Source organism: Lathyrus oleraceus, chromosome 4 (assembly GCF_024323335.1).
Source record: "Lathyrus oleraceus cultivar Zhongwan6 chromosome 4, CAAS_Psat_ZW6_1.0, whole genome shotgun sequence".
In the NCBI taxonomy this organism is placed as follows: domain Eukaryota; kingdom Viridiplantae; phylum Streptophyta; class Magnoliopsida; order Fabales; family Fabaceae; genus Lathyrus; species Lathyrus oleraceus.
The window spans coordinates 230,180,760-230,202,648 of NC_066582.1; the positions used below are offsets into that span (position 1 = coordinate 230,180,760).

Sequence of the window (21,889 nt, forward strand, 5' to 3'; positions counted from 1 at the left end):
TTTAATTTAATTTTTGGGTTTTGGATGCAATACCTAAAATATTTTAGAAGATGGAAAAGGATGGTGATGATATTTTGAGTGGATGTTTCAAGTTATTTTTAAATTGGTAAGTTTTACTTTTTCTTATCATTTTTTTTTGTACAGAAAAAATTAAGTTTTACTCCATTTCTTCACAGGTAAGAAGAATTCTCTTTATTTAAAAAAAAAAAAATTCTTCTCCATTTTTTAGTTTCCATTTTCAATTTTCCTTTGCTTTTTTATCATGTTTTCTAAATTTAAATTACTTAATATGGGATTGTAATGTGATTTGGTAGTTTTAATTTTGTTAAATGATTTTGTAAGTTTTAGCTATGTTTTCACTTATTTGACATCCAGAGAGATAGAAAGTAGTCGAGATTATGTTTTTCTTAAGAGACATATATGAACAAGATTCTCAACAAGTTTGATATGTCGAACGCAAAGCTTGTTGTAACATCGGCTAATCCTCAGTTTAAATTGAGTACAACTCAAAGTCCTAGTACTAAAGTTGAAGGAGCCTATATGAATAGCATTCCATATGCTAGTATAGTAGGTTCTTTGATGTATGTTATGATATGTACGAAGCCAGACATAACGTATGAAGTGAGCCTTGTAAGCATGTATATTGTCAATCCTGAGAAGGCACACTAGCAAGCATTGAAGTGGATTCTACAGTACATAAATGGGCCTCTAAGAAGAGTCCTGATTTATGGTGGAGACTGTGGTGATGATAGAAAAGTAGAAATCAATGAATTTGTCGACTCTGATTATGCAGGTTGTATGGATTTCATGAAATATATTTTTTGATATGTGTTCACTATGTTTGACATATCAATCAGTTAGGAAGCAACACTTTGAAAGGTTGTTGTCTTATCAACCACTTAAGTGGGGTATATTACCCTCACTGAAGTTGTGAAAGAAGTTATGTGGCTTGAAGGTTTTACTAAAGATATGAAACTTCAAGGCCAATCAATCACTTTTAAATGTGATAGTCAAAGTGCAATACACCTGTCGAAGAATTCAACCTATCATGAGCGAACCATGCTTATCGATGTGAGACTGGATTTAGTCAGAGAGATAATCGAGCTTGAGAAGTCCAAGTGTTGAATGGTTTCGACTGATGACAATATTGTTGATATGATCACCAAGTCATTGTCAAGTAGCAAGTTCTTCCATTGTATGCAGTTGATGAAGCTGCATGATAAAACCTAGTTTGTTCCCTTAATGCTGTAGAGTTTGTTTCAAGGTGGAGATTTGTGGTATTTTGGATCGAACTCTAGTCTCAACATGATAACTTTATGTTTCGACAGGAGTTCTGCATGCTGTAGTTGAAACTTGTTCAAGTATGCAAGAGTCGAATATGTGCGTGTTGTAGTCGAAGTTTATTTTATGATGCTGTCGAAATATGTTAGCTATTTGTTTAAAATATCATGTTGAATTGGGCCAGTATATTGGCTCAATTGTTCAGTATATTAGTTGAAAACTAGAGTTTAGTTTTCTTATAAGATGAATTTATGGTGGAGTTGTGCAAGGATTCATACATAGACAAAGTGCTGAGACGCTTTAATATGCATTGCTCGTTGTGCATCTGTTGCACCATTGACAAGAGGATTCACACCGTTCTTGATCACTTCAAGAATATCTTGGTAGCCAAACAACACCTTCATTTGTTGCACCATTTATCGTAGTTCTTCATAACAAGGATGGGTAAGTTTGCAATGATTCTTTCATTGGAGACTGAATTCATGTTGCACACTAGGCGTTTGATGGATTGAACTAGACTCTTGATGACAAATGTTAGAACTTGGAACCACAAGGTTGGTGAAAATGGAGTGATTGACTATGGAGAGAGAGAGAGAGAGAGAGAGAGAGAGAATCAACTAAAGTATAATTGAGGGTGAGAATAATGTTCTGTATTTTATTTTTTGCTACCTCCAAGGTATAAATAGAAATACATTAGATTGTGACATAAGCAATAAACTCAAAATAACATAAAATTGAAAACTGTCTGATTGTAACCGGTTATGCAAAACCTGTAATCGGTTACAATTGTTTCTAAACTTAAAACATAACATAATGGTAACAAATTACTGTGAATGTATAACCGGTTACTGTGAATGTATAACCGATTACCACACATGAAGTTTTGATTTTTTTCTCGACATAAACTATTGGTAAATGAGTGGTTAGAACTTTCCAAAATATTTTTCACAAATCATAATACCTATATAATATTAGATTAAAAAAATTCACTCTAGTAGCAATCAATGCAAGATAAAGGGGCGATTTTATTTTATTTTCCTTCTATTTTTTCATATAAAAATTTAAAAAATTCTTCAAAAAGAAAAATACATATTTTTTTCTCATGCAAAATAACATTTGTCATATTTCATTTTTATCTCTTCCTCTATATTTCATGATCATAATAGAGGTTTTAAAAAATAGTCATTTATTTTGTTTCACGATAAAAAAATATCTCTGCATTCATGGATTTTCTTTATGCGTTACTAAGCATTTTGAAACTTCAAAATAAATGAAATATCAAATCATTCATTATATTATATTAGTAAAAAAGTTGAGACTAATGCATTTATCTATGCGTCACTTATAATTTTATTAATATCATTAATTTTTATTATTAAAAAATATATCTCATATCATTAATGCATTTTTTATAAATCATTCATCATATTGTTAATTAAAAAAAATCTAATGAAATTCATGTATTTTCTTAAGCACGATATATTACGGGGGCATCATTCATTATGCATCTAATTTATATTCATAATTCTATAATATAAGAAAAATCAATGTTATGGAAAACACAATTTTGCTTTTAATTATTAAATTGTCACTTCATCGATTTGAAGTAAGTTGTATCTAAATATTAATTTTTTCAACTAAACTAACATTTTTAAAAACATGGTTTCCTATCAATTCCATTTACTTCCACTTTTTGAACAATACCTCCTATATCTATAACTTTTAGTTTGAAACAAATTTTGTAATACAGTTTTTAACCATTTTCATTTCCCAATACAACTTATTAACCTCAACAAAATCCGTACAAAATCTAATTTTTCTATTTTTCACAAAACAATCTTCATTTCTCAAACCCAACATTCACCTCTCTCTCTCTCTCTCTCTCTCTCATCTTTTTTTCTCTCCGACTCAATCATCTCATTATTTATCCCTATCATTCTTCATCATCTTCAAAATCTACTAACCGTATATTCAATCTTTGATGGTGTTGTATATTAGTCTCACACAAACATGTATCCTTCTTGACAAATCTTCTTAATCTTTTTATTTCATGTATGTTTATTGTTTTCATTTTCAGACTAAGATCCTCACCTATTATTTGAAATGTTAAACATGCTCTATTCTAATCTCACACAAACATGTTTCCTTCTTGTCGAATCTTCTTAATCATTTTATGATTTCTTTTCTGTTTTCTCTATTTTTGTTTTCTTTTCAGGTTGTAGGTCTAGTGATACACACAAAAATGATAGTAAAACAACATTAAAAATGTAAGTTTGAACATAAACGACATCTTTTTCACTTTTTTTATTTTTTCATGTTGTAGATCTATCCACGAGAACACGAAAACTAGTAAAACAACATCAACAATGCTGAAAAAATTCTTTTGTTGTTAGTAATTTTGGATCAAATATGTTATTTTCATTTGTATTATTTTTAGATCTGTTATTTTCTCATTTTGATAAAAAAAATCTTCTATAGGCTTTTCGGCGTGACGGTTCTGTCATCGACGGTCGAAGATATGACTAATATGTGACAAGAAAGATACGAAGTTAGGGAGAAGAAAAACAGCAACAAAGTAAATGGTTAATGGCGTTGTGTTTTTGTGTTTTAAAGTTCAAAAATATTTTTTATTTTCTTTTATTTAATTTGATTTTTGGGTTTTGGATGCAAAACCTAAAATATTTTGGAAGATGGAAAAGGATGGTGATGATATTTTGAGTGGATGTTTCAAGTTATTTTTAAATTGGTAAGTTTTACTTTTTCTTATATTTTTTTTTGTGCAGAAAAAATTAAGTTTTACTTCATTTCTTCACATATAAGAAGAATTCTCTTTATTATTTATTTTTCTTTTTTTTTAATTTCTTCTCCATTTTTTAGTTTCCATTTTTAATTTTCCTTTGCTTTTTGATCATGTTTTCTAAATTTAAATTACTTAATATGGGATTGTAATGTGATTTGGTAGTTTTAATTTTGTTTAATGATTTTGTAAGTTTTAGCTATGTTTTCACTTATTTGACATCCAGAGAGATAGAAAGTAGTCGAGATTATATTTATCTCAAGAGACATATTTGAACAAGATTCTCAACAAGTTTGATATGTCGAATGCAAAGCTTGTTGTAACACTGACTAATCCTCTGTTCAAATTGAGTATAACTCAAAGTCCTAGTACTGAAGTCGAAGGAGCATATATGAATAGCATTCCATATGCTAATATAGTAGGTTCTTTGATGTATGTTATGATATGTACGAAGTCAGACATAGCGTATGGAGTGAGCCTTGTAAGCATGTATATTGTCAATCATGAGAAGGCACACTAGCAAGCATTGAAGTGGATTCTACAGTACATAAATGGGCCTCTAAGAAGAGTCATGATTTATGGTGGAGCTTGTGGTGATGATAGCAAATTAGAAATCAATGAATTTGTCGACTCTGATTATGCAGATTGTATGGATTCCATAAAATATATTTTTGGATATGTGTTCACTATGTTTGCCATATCAATAAGTTGGTAAGCAACACTTTGGAAGGTTGTTGTCTTATCAACCACTTAAGTGGGGTATATTACCCTCACTGAATTTGTGAAAGAAGTATTGTGGCTTGAAGGTTTTGCTAAAGATATGAAACTTCAAGGCCAAGCAATCACTTTTAAATGTGATAGTCAAAGTGCAATACACCTGTCGAAGAATTCAACCTATCATGAGCGAACCATGCTTATCGATGTGAGACTGCATTTAGTCAGAGAGATAATCGAGCTTGAGAAGTCCAAGTGCTGAATGGTTTCGACTGATGACAATATTGTTGATATGATCACCAAGTCATTGTCAAGTAGCAAGTTCTTCCACTATATGCAGATGATGAAGTTGCATGATGAAATCTAGTTTGTTCCCTTAATGTTGTAGAGTTTGTTTCAAGGTGGAGATTTTTGGTATTTTGGATTGAACTCTAGTCTCAACAAGGATAACTTTATGTTTCGACAGGAGTTCTGCATGCTGTAGTTGAAACTTGTTCAAGTATGCAAGAGTCGAATACGTGTGTGTTATAGTCGAAGATTATTTTATGATGCTGTCGAAATATGTTAGCTATTTGTTTAAGATAGCATGTTGAATTGGGCCAGTATGTTGGCTTAGTTGTACAGTATATTAGTTGAAAACTAGAGTTTAGTTTTCTTATAAATAGCATATTAGTCATCATTTCTTCGTCAATCCTTGATAATCCTGATTAGAGATGGAAAATGGTATGATTGAGATTCAATTGTAAACGTTATTTTCAAATGTGTAATTAAATCAAAAATACAGTTTTAAACTACTTTGAATTATTTTTCTCTTTTTTCTTTTCTTTTAATTTGTGGTTTTCTCGTTAATAAAAAAACCGTTCTTACTCTATTTTCTTATGCATCGTTTCAGAACAATTTCTTTATTCCCATATCTTAAAATATGAATAAAGAAATATCAGTTTTACATTTGTTGCCATAATCCTAAAGAATGAAAAGAAAAAAATTCTAAACTACCGCTCTATGAATAGTACACTTTCTGACTACATTCACGACCTTATATGCTCAGCTAAATCTTTAAACAGTAGAATTTAATAAACATGATAGTGAAAGTAAAAACATAAATTTGAGAAGATATTTCAGTTTTTGACTTTTTCTACGAAACTGCATGTAAATATTCCATCAGCTGATTCATATCAGACTCGGGTTAGCAATAATGTAAAACACTGGCAACTGTTAACTATACATATTTAGGTTTTGTATTGATCAGCCCGCATCCATTTGACACATGACCACTTATCACCCTTGATCACAGGACATGCACCTGATATATCAAATAGTTTTGTAAGTTCATCTTCTTTAAATAAAAGTGCAAACACGTTGACACACACATCTTCATTGATGCTATTAAGAATATGATAGTAAAAAAGCAATGCTACTAACTAACCGTGCAAACTCGATGTATCTAAAGTTGCATTAGGCTTCATGCTCCAGAAAAATATAGCATCACCCATCTTTGGCTTAATAGAAATTCCTTTTTTTCCACAATCAGAAAGCTCATTCCACCAAGGCACTGAGCTAAAATTTCCCTTAGCATATGGAAACACCGTCTCACCCCCTTCTTCAACATCTGAGCTGTATCATAAGAATACAAAAAGTGTACACCAATATCAACTTCATATCCAAGAAGAAAATTGAAGTCAACAATGAGTGAATGGCAAATGAAGTCACTTACAGGTACATCAGCATTGTTGCTATACGGTTACCCCCATTCCGAGTGTTATACTCATCTCTAAAGTAATCCAAATGAGGTACATACTTTTGTCCAACTTCATAGTGGAGAACTTGAAGGCCTTCCCCATGCTCTGAATATTGTGTAACACAGCTGAAGGAATGGTTGTTTAAAAATGGAAAAATAAAAAGAAGGAATAGAAAACGCACCTACAGGTATAAAAGTAAAATCTGCTATTCTTTTCTCAATATTCCTTACGATTTTATCAGCTCCTCTACTGAGAAAAGTTCCAGAGCTCGTCCGTATACTAGATGCAAAAGGAATATGTAAACAAAAGGGTTGCCTTGCCATCAATGAAGTTGCAAAGGAGATTTAAGACACTTGATAAAGAAGTTTCGGGTCGAAAAAGAAAAATCTAACCTGCTGAGCACACTCTTTCCGGTTTTAGAATCAACAACAACTGACTTATGAATACTTGGCTTTGCTATATTGATTAGATGTTCACATTCCTCTTTTGTCTGTTCAGATCAATCAGATAAGCCTTAGCATTTGAGAAATGTACACATATTTTCCACCATCTTTTCTACGATGGCTCAACACTCCTTGTCGAAAATGAAACAAAAAATACTGACCAGAAAATGATGATATAGAAAGGCTCTAGGCTCCCATGATATGGTTTCAACCCAACGCTCTCCGGCACCATCTTTGCTTCTACATATGATAGAACATATAATATAAGAATTAGAGATAAAGAAAGGAAAATGAGTTGAAGTAATGGAATTGAAGAGAAACCTGAGTGCATTGCGAGAGATGGAGTTGTTGACGTAGTTGACTGCTAAGAGAATGAGAATGAGGATTGTGAAGGTCACAAACAAGGTGAGGATGATCAATCTCCCTGAAGTTGGTAGCAATGGTGTAGGAAGTCCCACGCGAGAATGTCTGAGTTTTGCCATAACTGTTTTCGAAAAAGTTCAGTATGTAAAATCTGAAAATTGGATTAAACTGGAAGAGAAAGAGATTAAGAGAATGCAAATGATGCTTTTAAATCATAATCTCTTTTGTTTTTCATCGCATGTCTTCATGTGTGGGTAGTTCTGTTTGCAGATTGCGTACTGGCTAGTGTAACAATTAGCCAATGATACTTTACTGGCTAGTGGTGGATTCCATGGTTTCATTTCATCATAAAAACATACACTATCGTATTGAAGCCAACTTTATATTATTAAAAGTGTCTTTCAAGCACCTTTTCATAGTTACATATTTTTTTTGAAAAAAAGCTTTATGAAAAGAAGAAAAAAATTAATATATTATACTCCTTTAAATTTTAAAATTTCCAATCTTCATAAGTTGTTATATTTGAAATTCCAAAATTCAAAATGCATCTTTGAGTGAGATCAAAGGAGATGTCTGAAAAATGTGAAGGGATAACTTCCGAACGAGAGAGAGATGATAGATGCAAAGAAGGTGCATCTGAGAAGTGTTAAATAGGTAATCAAATAATAAAATACACTTGAAGTGTCCAGGATATTTATGACACTTTGAGATCTAAGACTGTTTTTTTTTCTCGAGGTCGAGGTCACAAGTCCGAATTCCGCTGTACGCTAACAATTTATTTGTTGGTAAGTACATATATAACAAAAGCTCTGTCATCAATTCGGCTCCCGCAAGTTCAAGTGGAGAGTTTGATTGATCTCCCGGATAAGTTAGCATGCGGTTGAATATCAAGTTTTCAAAAAAATTAAGTATCTTAGAGACTTATACAAAAAGTTATTAAACACTTAAAGTAGTTTTACTCAAGCAAAATCATGTGTTAGACATACAAACAACAGTTGATTACTTGACTCTAAATATAAGAGAGATGAAATGTGATATTCAAAATTTATGATTAATTTATAAAAAAAATTTATTTTAAAAAAGTTGTATGTTAGAGGTTAAGAATAAGATAGAATAATGAAATAGAAGAAGAGAGAAATACAACATAAATAAAATAGTTAATATAAATTAAAAAAAGAAGAATTTAGAGTGCACTAGAGATTTAAACATGTTCGGCCTAACCACTTGATATGTGAAAAATCTATGTTTGATTTGGATATTAACCTATGAAAAATCTCTTGTTTGTTGTAAGAAAATTTATGAGCAAATCCCGGTTTGGATAGTAGTTTTACCAAAGCAAAATCATTTGTTGAACATTCATGCAGATGTTGATCAATCGATTCAAACAAAAGAGGGGTGGATTGTGATATTCAAAATTTGTGATTAATTTATAAAATATTTTTATTTTTTGAAAACGTTTATGTGAGAGAATACAAATAAGATAGAAGAACGAAAGAGAAGAAGAGAGAAATGCAACATAAATAAAATAATTAGCATAGATTAAAAAGAGAAGAGTTTAGATATAATGCACTAGAGATTTAAATAGGTTCGAACTAACCACTCAACCTATGAAAAATCTCTGTTTGATTTGGATATTAACCAATGAAAAATATCTTGTTTGTTGTAAGAAGGTTTTGTGAGAAAATCCTGGCTTGGATATTAGTTTTCCGCAAACAAAACCATGTGTTAGACATGCATGCAGTTGTTGACAAAGTGATTTCAAACATAAGATTAGTGAATTGTGATATTCAAAATTTGTGATTAGTTTATAATTTTTTTTCTTTAAAACGTTTATTTTAGAGGTTAAGAATAAGATAGAAGAACGAATGAAAAGAAAAGAGAAACGCAACAGGAATAAAATAATTAACATAAATTAAAAAAATATCAACAAGTCTTTTTCAATAAAAACAAACATTTTAAGTGAATTGTTTAATTGGCTAATAAGCAATAAAATCAAAAATCTTTTTCATGGTTAAATTAAGAATTTTCACACTTAAACCATTTTTTTATTGAAAATCGGATAAAAAAGATTAATTGGGCATATGCCCCTTTTTTCCCAAGTATTTGGATATTAGTAGTATAACTTACCTTTTGAATATTCGTCATTCTCTCAAATCGCAATAACACAGTCGAAGTCAACTCATTCCTTCGCGGATGAAAAGGAATCTATTGGATGTATATCCCTGTGATCCCCGAGTACTTGGATATCTATTGTATAACTTGCCTTTCAAGTACTTGTCATCTTCAAAGGACTTTGAGTATATTCAAATCAAATATTTTACAATAAAAAACTAGATGAAAATGATTTATTGGATGTATATCCCTGAATATTTACATACGTGTTGTATAGCTTACCCTTCGAATACTTGTATTCCACCCAAAAAAAATTCAACCAATCAAAATCATGTTATCCCAAGTGCAATCCAAAAATCAAATCTTTTCACAAACGAATGATGTTGTCTCCATTCTGACGCAATACATAAACAAACATTTCAGCCTCTCATGCACGAGCAACAAGTAATATTTAACTGCTCAAATAAGACCAAAACAAGATCCATTCTGACGTGATATATAAACAAATGCTTCAACCTCCCATGCGCGAGCAACAAGCAATGTCTAACCGCTCAAATGCGACCTAAACATCATTCGCTAAAATAAACCAGCAAACAAACATTTTCCACAAAGAACTGTGTAGCTTTGAATTTCCCATCGTACATGGGGATACGTAGGATCAAATTTCGCAATCTTGTCAAGCACCATAATAAAAAATCTATTTGTTCTCGCCCAGAACTACGTAGCTTTGAGTTTTCCATCACACCTGGGGATACATAGGAGTGAGATTCAAAGACTCGTCAAACACCCAAACTTATTTTTAGTCTTTTTCCTTTCATACTTTTAATAATGAGAAGAAATAAAAAATGTAAACTAACACGCATATTCGCAAAACTGATTAAATGGTTCCCGTTGAGTATAACGGATGTGTGAGTGTTAATACCTTCCCCACGCATAATCGACTCCCGAACCTGAATTTGGTTGAGATGACCATATTTTTGTTCTTTAATGGTTTTATCGACGTTTTCCCTTTTAAAAATAAACTTCCATGACAAATCTATTGTATTTCGAGCGTTCGTCCGCTAGGGTGTTTTTCGCGCCGGGACAAAAACCATTAAGGAAAGTGTGAGAAATAGACGGATAGAAAGGAGAGTAAGTTAAAGGTATTTCAATGTGTTTTTTGGCGTGTTAGACATCAGAAAAGAACCCTCTTATAGGACCAAAGGTTTCTCAAAAATGGAAATAACTCATGGTCTTTTAAAGGCTGATAATTGATTAAGCCATCCACATAATTGATTATCAAGTCCAAAATGGAAGGTTTTCAAAAGAGTCGTTATTAATCGACTATTAACTCTAATAGGTTATTATGAGGTGTTAAAAAAAGAATAATCGATTATGCCTAAGGGTTAATCGATTATATAATAAAAAAGTCTTCGTAAAGAACTTTTTGAGTTCATCGAATGTCGCTTGACATAAGGTGTTGTCCTCTAGAGATATGCATAAATAACTTGATCTCCAAACACCACAAACTTGATCACAGCAAATATGAGCATTGATATCTTGATCTCTTGATCTTCGGGAACATCAACTAGATCACTATATTAGATGATTTTTAGGCACATCAACTAGAATTCATAGCTACAAACACATAGATCCATAAAAGTAATTACATGCATCTCTCATAAGCGAGAAATTATGTGTTTCAAATACTTTATAAGAAAGGGTAGTTAAAAATTCAATGTAACATTTTTCCAACTTTGAAAATTGAAAATTGAAAATTGAAACCTAAAAGGACAATTGACCTATGTTATTTCACTATCTAATGTTGTTTCTACATTTTTAAGAGATAGAGGGAACAGTTTTAAGAAAAACTTATCTTCGCTAGAAAAGATTGAAGGAATGTTTCATCTAAAGCAACTTGACATTATTATGGTGATAAAGGTCACGCCTTTTTTCCATGTTAGGAATATTAAAGTTTCTAAGAATGTTAATGCATAGAAACCTAAGTGTCCTAGTATTAACCCTTAAGGGCCTATTGGTTGGGTGCCTATTTCAATTTATTGATATCTTGTGCAGGAGTGTCTGGAAATCTTAATGGATTCTCAAGACAAGTGAAGAAAGATGCGTCCAATCATATTTTTTTTTATCGTATTGAGCTTTTTATATATTAGTTTTCCTGTTAGATAACTTTACTTGTGCAACAAGTTATGCCAGAGATCATCTTAATTAGTATGATTGTTTCATTCTCCTCTATCTTCATGAAGTTTCCCTTAATTTAGCATAATTATTTTGTTTGCATCTTGGTCATTTATTATTTTTCATCTGCATTTAGATTATTTTCTATTTATATCAAAATAATGATTTTGTTGCATTAAATTTTTTTCATTACATTCCTTTTGCATTAAATGGGTTTTCGGATAAAAAAGTTTAAGCATAAAAAATTGTATATCTTATTAATTCAGATTTATACTCATGATATTATTTTCGGATCCACTAATGAATCTCTATACAAAGAATTTGCTAGTATGATGTCGGGGGAGTTTGAAATGTCATTGATGTGAGAGCTAAATTAATTATTAGGACAAACAAACAGAAATTCACTACGCCAAAAACTGGAATAGACAACGCACCTTAGAGGGCGCTTTATTACAAAAGCGCACTCTAAAGTGAAGAGAAAAAATAAGGAGCGAACAACTGGAATAGACAGCGCACTTTAGAGGGCGCTTTTGTAACAAAGCGCCCTCTAAAGTAAAGCGAATAAATAATGAGGAAATGGAGGGACACCAATAGAGGGCTCGTTTATGAAAGCGCCCTCTAAGGGTACCCTTAGAGGGCGCTTTTAGAAAAGCGCTCTCTAAGTCCATGTACATTTCCAGTTTATAAGGCGCTTTTGGAAAGCCTTAGAGAGATTAGGCCCCCTTTAGAGGGCGCTTTTTTTACACAAGCGCCCTCTAAGGTCCCCTTTAGTAAACATTAAAATTATAACATATACTGCATGTCTCTTTATTTTCCCTCGCTATATGCTATTTCGTTTACGTAACTGGGTTTTCTCTCTACTGCGATTACTCTCTACTACGATTACTCTCGTCCTCCGTTCGTTCTCCCTCCCTCACCGTCGTCGTCGCCGTCGCCTTTTTCTGCTGCTGCGTTCACGTTCACTGAGTTATCTGCGTCCACCGTCGCTGTTCACTTTCTTCTCCATCGTTACCGTCACCTTGAAGGGTACCCTTAAAAGTTTCAGGTATTTCTCTCAATAGTTTGTATTTTCAGGTGTTTGATTAGGGCATTTTCTAAACTGAGTTTTACATTTTGTGCATTATGTTGATTAATGTTGTTTAGGGCAAACGAGCACTATATGGTGTTCATGAGCACCTTGTTGAAAATCATTTTTTGTTATTTTTTTGTGTATGGTTTTGATCACTGAATGTTGTATGTTGTATGGTTATGTAAGGTTTTTTATTTCTGATTGAAAACTGATGTCATTTGGAGTGTGTTTGAGCTTGTGCTTGGAAGTTTGATGATTATGGATGCAAGTTTGTTCATGTTCCAAACACCATAAGTTTGCATTGGTCTTTTGTATGCAGTAGGTGTGTGTGAGTTTGTATTCAATAATGATGAAAAAAAGAGAGAGTTTAGATTGTTGTAACATGAGAGAAATGGAAGGTATATGAATGTGTTTTTTGTGTAGCTTCACGAATATGGTCATTGTCTTACTTGGGTCTTATTGAATCATTTCTATATTACAGATAAAATGGCTAGTAACCAAGACGATACCCATGACGCGAGTGGATCACGTAACAATGTTGAAAATGAAATCAAACGAGGATTGACTGTTATGAAATCAATCATTCGTGCAAGAGACAAGGGTGAAAAATTCGAAGTACATTGGAGTGCTGAAGACCAACTAATTGAGCCTAACGGTTCAATGTTGGCAAGTTACATTGGTTTCCTTGTTCGACAACATATTCCGATTACATGTGATAATTGGAGAAGTTCGGAATTGAAGGTTGGCAAAGAAAAAATATGGTCCGAGATACAGGTACTTACCATATATTGTTATATGTTTTATTTGTTGACTATTTGTTGATCATATATTGTTATAATATTACTTATAATAACACACTCCATGTGTATGTTTTTTAGAGATCCTTTCACATCGATGAAAGCCGGCAAAAATATTGTATTCAATTGGTCGGAAAAAGACTCCGAGGATTTCGATCCTTTTTGTCCAACAAATTTATCAAGGATGAGGAAGAAAAATTTGTTGAAGCAGAACGGCCAATGAAGTATGCGGAGATTATTTCAGCCGAAGAATGGGATAACTTTGTCGCCAAACGAAGAAACGAAAAATTCCATGTAATGTCTATTAATTATGGTATTATACAATTGTTAAGTTACTTGGTTCTAATATGCCTTAAACTTTTTTATCCAGGAAGTAAGCGACAAAAATCGGAAAAGGGCATCAAAACCCGCGTATCCGTACAAAAAAGGGCGTACGGGATATGCACGGTTACAACAAAGAATTGTGAGTATATTCAAATGCTATGAGCTTATACATTGTCACAATATGTTATAATTGATGATCTTATAATCTGATTCAATGTGTAGCTAGCCGAGGAGAAAAGTGACGCAACATCTCTTCCGGAGCACGTATTGTGGAAGGCTGCTCGGGTTGGGAAGGATGGGGCTGTCGTTGAAGCGGTTCAAAATGTTTATGACGAATGTGTAAGTATATATAACATTATTTCTTTAATTATATCGAAAATTTTGTTAGACATATAATTCATTTTTAATCTCCTCTAATAATATTTCAGGAGACTTTATCCCAAACCTTACCTTCAACCGAGGTCCAGGATTGCAGGAGCCTACTTAGTCGAGTACTAAATGTTCCTGAGTATTCCGGTCGTGTGAGGGGTAAGGGTTTTTGTGTGACTCCGTCGTCATTTTATAAAAAACCAAAAACAAAAAATCCTACCAACAAAGAGGTGATGGAGACCTTGGCGGAGTTAAGGGCACAAGTACTCGAACTGCAAAAGGAGAATGCAAGGTATAGAGAGGAAAGGCGCGGTTCCGAGGCAAAAGATACTAGTGACCGAGCTAGTATCAATTGTCAACCGAAATTTCCCGAGGTAATTATATATGTTATTATGAAATTAAAATAGCACTTTTTTACTTGACACATATACACGTTAACAATAACATATTTATTATTGGTTTAGGGCATTACACCTTGTCAGCTGTATCTATCGTCACCAACTTATCGCATAGTTGGCAAGGGAAAAGTGCACAACACTTCGGGTGAATTACTTCACCATAATCCCCTTCCGGTGGGATATATGAAAGTTTCGGTTGACCTTGTATTAGATACGGACGCGCTTCTACCATTACCTGACGTTGTTTCAGAGACAACGTTGATGCGAGATGCAGTCGGATCCTTTGTTGGATGGCCGTCAGATCTAATTTTCCCAGATGCCGAGGTATATATGTTTTAAATGATTATGAATATTTAGTATTCACATTTCAATTCAGCTACAATTATGATATTTAATCAATCCTTATTACATGGTAATGTTAGACTCCTACAAGACCCACACATAAAGCTGGTAAAGGGATTTCAAGACGAATCGAGTCGGTTGCATCTCAAAAAGAGGTACAAATATATATACTCATTGAATTATATACGCAACGATTCTATTGCATCACAAAAAGTCATGATTTAATTTATATGAATTTTTAGGTACCCGGTCGAATGTTGAAAAAAGCTGGTAAGGATATTCCAACGAAGTCCGGGACAAAAACAAATCCTAAATCTCAAAAAGAGGTACAAATATATATACCCATTGAGTTATATACACAACGATTCTGTTGCATCACAAAAAGTCATGATTTAATTTATATGAATTTTTAGGTTCCCGGTCGAATGTTGAAAAAAGCTGGTAAGGATATTCCAACGAAGTCCGGGACAAAAACAAATCCTAAATCTCAAAAAGAGGTACAAATATATATACCCATTGAATTATATACACAACGATTTTGTTGCATCACAAAAAGTCATGATTTAATTTATATTTTTAGGTTCCCGGTCAAATGTTGGACAAAGCTAGTAAGGAAATTCCAACGACGTCCGGGACAAAATCTCAAATTATGATGCGTCTTGAGAAAATGGTGGAAGAGTCAGATATTATGCACGGCGTCATCCGTAGTGTAGATATGGATGAAGGTGTTTTCGGAATTGCTCATTCCGAATCAATTGCAAAGGAGGACATGCAACAACTTTTTGAACACGAAGAATTGGGCATCGCTGTCATTCATACATACATATGGTACTCCGATCAATCTATTATTTACTTAGTTGAACAATTTATTTACACATTTCAATGAGTAGTCTAATGTTTATTATGTTTCTATTTAAGGTATATGTATGACACATTGATGCGGGGAACTGAATTGTGTAACCGATTCAATTTTATTGCTGCTTCCCGTATCAACACAACGTTTATAACGAAAAATCCAACATCCGTAATGAATGAACTAGTCGATAGATTCATGGTGGCCGGCGATAATACTACACCCAGTTTGTATTTTTTACCGTTTAATTCTGGCAACGGGTTAGATTTTCTTTCTAATAATTTCATTCTAATCTATGTATATCTTTTACGTAGAAAATTTTCATGCATCTAAATTTTTGTTTTATTTTACAGTGGTCACTGGGTGTTGGTTGCTATGGATCTTTCGAGACTAATGGTGTATTATCTCGATTCGTTACCGGGTGATTGGAGTAAATATCCGAGTATGAAGAAGACGGTTGACGCGTAAGTGAAATTCCCCTAAATATTCGTGTGTATTTGTATATTTAATTATGTCTGTCAGATTGATCTCAATATACGTTTTTATTTTATTAGGGCAATACTAAAATTTAGATCGAAAAAGAATTATCGTAATAGGAAGGACATTACCTGGGTCAGAGTTCAGGTATATATTAAGTTTCTTATTTTTGCTTATAATAGTATTTGTTTTTTTGCTTATAATAGTGTTTGTAAGAAATTAACTATATATATATATATATATATATATATATATATATATATATATATATATATATATATATATATATATATATATATATATATATATATATATATATATATATATATATATATATATATATATATATATATATATATATTGTTTGTTTGTTTGTTTGTTTGTTTTTCTGTGTAGTGTCCTCAGCAAAACAATTCGATCGATTGCGGATTTTTTGTATTGAGATTTATGAGAGATATCATTGCGTTGAATCGTATAGACATCCCAAAAATGGTATGGAATAATAACTTAGGGTTTATTTTAATATTATCGGATATTTCATCTAATTTGTTACTAAATCATGAATATGTTTTATTCTCTTAATTGTAGTACTTTGACGAATACAAATCTTACTCAATAGCTCATTTGGATGAAATGAAGGATGAATTGTGTCAATTCATTATTGATCATAGAATCATATAGGTTGTAGTTGTTGTACATATATGTATGGAATGTTGTTGTACATGCATGAATATCAATATATTAATGTTGTATATATGGAGGATTAATGTTGTATATAAATGAATTCATGTTGTATATATCAATGGATTAATGGTGTATAACATTGGATTAAAGGATGAAATCAATATGAATTTTACACTTTTGCAGCATGCGAACAGGTTCCCAATTAAATACCCACTATTTTTCAAACAAATTTTTTTAAAATAACTAACATTTTAGAGGGCGCTTTCTGTAGGAAGCGCCCTCTAAACACTTTACATTGACAACTTTAGAGGGCGCTTTGTCCAGAAAGCGCACTCTAAGGTGGCCCTTTATGGACCACTCCAGAGGGCGCTTTTTTCTGAAAGCGCACTATAATGTGGCCCTTAAAGGGCCACTTTAGAGAGCACTTTCTCCAGGAAAACAAAGCGTTGTCTTTACCTATGCCAGCGCCACTTTAGAGGGCGCTTAAAAGCACTGTTATAGGCCAAAATAAGCGCCCTCTTTTCCCTTATTTGGCGTAGTGATTAGCACGTTCATTAGCGACACAAAGTATTGTTTGAAGCTCCTAAAGAAATATTATATGAAATATTCAAAGATTATTTCTACTATTATGGCTTCAAATTTTTTAATTGATAAAGATGAACAAGACGTTTAGATCGAGATTAAAAAATATAGAGGTATCATAGGATATTTACTCTATTTAACTACGAGTATGCCATATATTATATTTAACGTGTGCATTTGTGTTCAATTTCAAGCTTCACAGAGGGAATCTCATTTTAAGATCGTTAAAAAATTGAGGTATCTTAACGAAACCTCGCATCACGGTCTTTAGTTTCCCTAGGGAAACAAGTGTAGAGTAGTAGGATTATCCCATTCTTATTTTTGTTGGGTGCAAATCGGATAGGAATAGTACTAGTGATACTTGTCATTTGTTAGGAAATTGTTTAGTTTCTTGGCATAGTAATAAACGACACAGCGTTGCTCTGTCTACCAATGAGGCTAAGCATGTAGATGCCAGTAATTATTGTGCATAAGTTTTATGACTAAAGTAACAACTACTAGATTACAATTTAAAATTCGATTGCATTCCAATCAAATGTGATAATGGTAGCACTATTAGTCTTACTAAGAATCTTATAATGTATTCACGCACTAAGCATATAGAAATCTTGCACTATTTTCTTAGAGATCGTGTTGAAAAGTTATTTTTGAGTATGTGGATATGAAAAATCTATTAGCGAATATTTTTACTAAACCGTTGTTCATAGAGCATTTTCACAAGATTCGTAGAGAATTGAGAATCTTGGATTCTCTATTGTATAAATAGATTCATATTTTATTTCATTTCATTTTGTTATATACTTCTTTTTTTTTGTAAACTTAACACTTTTTATGTAGCAAGTTACACCTAATCAACTATAATACATGATCACTTCAACTTTTATCTTTAGTTGTATTATTTCTTTTAATTTGTTATATATGTCTATATGTTTACATCTTATATGTCGCTTTACGTTTATAATTTCTTAGTTGCTGAATAGTTTTTGCGTTATGCATTTAAAATCTTTTTAAGTGCATCTTATATTTACGAACATTTTGAACATCTTTTTAAATTGCTCATGCGTTATTTAATCTTCTATATTTGTATGTCTTGATCATTGGAATTTTTTTGCTGTTTTGTTGCATGTTATGTGCATATTTGTTGCATTTGACATGTGTTGTATCTTATGCATATGTGATATATTCTTCTTATCTGATTTATATTATTTCTTAGCTATGTTTATCTTTGTTTCTCTAGATTATTTTCTATGTTGTTGGTTAATTTGCATTTAGACTCATTATCATTTATCTCTTTTTGATTTTTTCAAAGGGTTGAGAAGTTGTAACGTGAGTCTATATTTAATTTGTGTGTTTTATGTTATTTGTGATATGTGCAATGTTTCAAAGGAGCACAAGCAAAGGGAGAAAATCATTGGTCACACTTTGCTTGTGCATTCTAATGTTGAGTACTAAATCGTTTTTACGCATGTGGAAATAAAATCATTTGGTTAAGGTCCACACAATATCTTTCTAATTAATTAGTCGGACATTTGGATAAAGAAACTCATGATAACATGACTCAAATCGTATCAAATATTAATGCAGAATAACACTTTATTCTTATTAAAAATTAAAATATTAGAAATGTGAATTGAATCATGAAAATAGCTAACTCAAATCAAATTAAATGCGAAAAAAATAAAAAATTTGATTCTATCCACTTATTAGAATTTTGTTTTAGTAAGTGTTTGTTGCACTCTAAAGCTCAGAACACTCGATGTAATGTATTAAATCAAAAGTAATGTTTAAAAATATTAGTCTAAAAATATTATTGAGAATATATATATATATATATATATATATATATATATATATATATATATATATATATGCCCAGTTAAATCTATAACCAAAAGAACTTAATAAGCATGATAGTGCAAAACAAATCATAAATGTAGATATTTCAAATCTAATTTTTATTCAAACACAGATTTAAACTTATTTATCTAAGGTATAAAATATCAAAACAATGCTGTTAATGTTACTCGAGACATAGTATATGGATATTATCAGCACAGCAAAAATTCATCCTACGAAAATGAAAATGTTTTTACTTCACCCATATGCAGCCATTTGGTAGCTGACCACTTATCACCCTTGATCACAGGACATGAACCTGAAAATTATTACATACATAGGTTTGTAAGTTTGTATTCTTTAAATAAAAATGCAAGCTATTTGACACACAAGCAGCTTAATTAGAGGCTACGTAGCACGGACACCTGAAAACGATCACGAGACTGACACAACGATACCGATAATAATTTTAAAAAATAATAAATTAAATATAATCATAAATATCGGTGAAAATATTTCATACTGACACAGATACATATACGCATTTTTTCAGAAGTGTCGGTGCTATATGATAGCTAGTAATAAAAGAGCAACATACTAACCACGACACTGACACAATGATACCGATAATAATTTAAAAAAATAATAAATCAAATATAATCATAAATATCGGTGAAAATATCTCATATTGACATAGATACAGATACGTATTTTTTTTTTCAGAGGTGTCTGATGATATATGATAGCCGGTAATAAAAGAGCAACTAACTAACCATGCATACTCGATGGATCTAAAGTTCCATTAGGCTTCATGCCCCAGAAAAGTATAGCATCACCCATTTTTGGCTTAATTGAAAGTCCTTTTTTTCCACAATCAGAAAGTTCATTCCACCAAGGAACTGAGCTAAAATTTACCTTGGCAGCTGGGAAAACTGTCTCACCGCCTTCTTCAACATCTGAACTGTATCATCAGAATACAAAAAGTGCAGACCAATATGAGCTCCATGTGCAAGAAGAAAACTGAAGTCAACAATGAGTGAATGACAAAGTGGAATCACTTACAGGTACATCAGCATTGTTGCTATACGGTTACCCCCATTCCAAAGGTTATACTCATCTGTAAAGTAGTCATGATGAGGTACATACTCTTGTCCAACTTCATAATGGAGAATTTGAAGATCTTCACCATGCTCTGCGTATTTTAAAACACAGTTGAAGTAAAGATTGTTAAAATATATGGTTAAAAATAACATACTATCAGCAATTTGTTGATACATGGTTGAATCACAAGCATAAACACACACCTACAGGTATAAAAGTAAAATCAGCGATTCTTTTCTCAATATTCCTCACAATTTTATCTTGTCCTCTAAGGAGAAAAGTTCCGGTGCTTGTCCGTACACTAAATGCAAAAGGAACAATCAATGAATCTGCAATGGTAATCTAAGCAAGACGAATGAGATTTATTGTATTCAACATTGAACTTAAAGGACTAACCGGCTGTAGACATTCTGCACAGTTCCATTCTTATCAGATTGAACTACAAGAGACTTACCCATATTAGGCTTGGCTATATTGATTAGATGTTCACATTCCTCTATTGTCTGCTCAAATCATAAAGCCTTATATTAGTACAATAAGAGAAATGTTGGCCATTGAATACTGGATCAGCAGTTTACACTCATCTAGGTCAAGTAGCGCATATATATAGCAAAATCTCGCTATTTTCCTATTAATTAGTGTTATTTAAATAAATAAAAAACTAACCAGAAAATGATGATAGAAAAATGCTCTAGGTTCCCACGATATGATTTCAACCCAACTCTTATTGTCATCGTCTTGGTCTTCGCTTCTGCATAGAATCAAAGAGAAAGAGAGGTCATGCAGAGAAGAAATCACGGTAAAATGAGCTGTAGGAGAGGAATTGAATAGAAACCTGAGAGTGTTACGAGAGATGGCGTTGAGGTGGTTGAACTTAGGGATACGGAGAGTTAAGAGAATGAGAATGAAGATTGTGAATGTGACAAATAAGATGAAGAACAATGTCTGTATCGTTGATAGTGATGGCTTGTGAAGTGCCGCGCGAGAGTGCCTGAGTTTTACCATGGTTTTGGAAGATGAAAAAATTGAAATGGAGTAAAGTAATGTATCTCAAATCTGAATAGAATTAGCGAGGTTTGGATTGTTAACCATGAATTCTTTTCTTTTTCCTTTTGTGAAAAAGGTCGCAAGTTTTTCTCTCTATGTTATTTTGGCTAGTTTAGAAAAAGAAGGATAATTCCATATTTTAAAACCAATAATTTTTTTTTATGATTAAAAAATTCAAATTGATGTCATGTGAATCAATTTAATGCAATGATATATAATGAATTACGACCGATAAGTTATTAACTCAAATTTATATTAAATATAAATTATTTCATTTCATTTTAACGATTATAATTTAATTATAGTAAAGAGATTAATTGATATGTTTATTAATATAAAAAAAAATATTACACAAACCATCATAATCATTCATAAGTGATATTTTA

At 32.0% G+C, this 21,889-nt stretch overlaps 2 protein-coding genes across 3 annotated transcripts; both read right to left on the minus strand.

Moving 5' to 3' along the window:
- Positions 1-5,975: 5,975 nt before the first annotated feature.
- LOC127074738 (probable prolyl 4-hydroxylase 10) lies at positions 5,976-7,631 on the minus strand. 2 transcript variants are annotated; one of them, XM_051016085.1, is made up of 7 exons: positions 7,296-7,631; positions 7,136-7,214; positions 6,924-7,021; positions 6,713-6,810; positions 6,507-6,636; positions 6,219-6,406; positions 5,976-6,095 (listed from the first exon to the last, which is right to left on the minus strand). In XM_051016085.1, the coding sequence occupies exons 1-7, from the start codon at positions 7,454-7,456 to the stop codon at positions 6,022-6,024; spliced, it is 828 nt and encodes a 275-aa protein (XP_050872042.1). In that variant the 5' UTR covers positions 7,457-7,631; the 3' UTR covers positions 5,976-6,021. The 2 variants fall into 2 exon arrangements, with proteins under 2 accessions (XP_050872042.1, XP_050872041.1); XM_051016084.1 differs by having other exon boundaries at positions 7,136-7,631.
- Positions 7,632-19,452: 11,821 nt separating this feature from the next.
- On the minus strand, positions 19,453-21,605 carry LOC127074739 (probable prolyl 4-hydroxylase 10). Its single transcript, XM_051016086.1, has 7 exons — positions 21,292-21,605; positions 21,123-21,207; positions 20,853-20,959; positions 20,660-20,757; positions 20,418-20,547; positions 20,129-20,316; positions 19,453-19,674 (listed from the first exon to the last, which is right to left on the minus strand). The coding sequence occupies exons 1-7, from the start codon at positions 21,459-21,461 to the stop codon at positions 19,589-19,591; spliced, it is 864 nt and encodes a 287-aa protein (XP_050872043.1). The 5' UTR covers positions 21,462-21,605; the 3' UTR covers positions 19,453-19,588.
- Between the last annotated feature and the right edge of the window lie 284 nt (positions 21,606-21,889).

Excerpts from the sequence above, each read along its gene's own strand:
- LOC127074738 (XM_051016084.1), bottom strand. The coding sequence starts at position 7,456 with ATGGCAAAACTCAGACATTCTCGCGTGGGACTTCCTACACCATTGCTA. Across the intron at positions 7,022-7,135 it reads TTCTATATCATCATTTTCTG|ACAAAAGAGGAATGTGAACA; the intron begins GTCAGTATTTTT and ends TGATCTGAACAG. Across the intron at positions 6,811-6,923 it reads GGAAAGAGTGTGCTCAGCAG|TATACGGACGAGCTCTGGAA; the intron begins GTTAGATTTTTC and ends TTTTGCATCTAG.
- LOC127074739 (XM_051016086.1), bottom strand. The coding sequence starts at position 21,461 with ATGGTAAAACTCAGGCACTCTCGCGCGGCACTTCACAAGCCATCACTA. Across the intron at positions 21,208-21,291 it reads ATCTCTCGTAACACTCTCAG|AAGCGAAGACCAAGACGATG; the intron begins GTTTCTATTCAA and ends GATTCTATGCAG. Across the intron at positions 20,317-20,417 it reads GCAACAATGCTGATGTACCT|TTCAGATGTTGAAGAAGGCG; the intron begins GTAAGTGATTCC and ends CTGATGATACAG.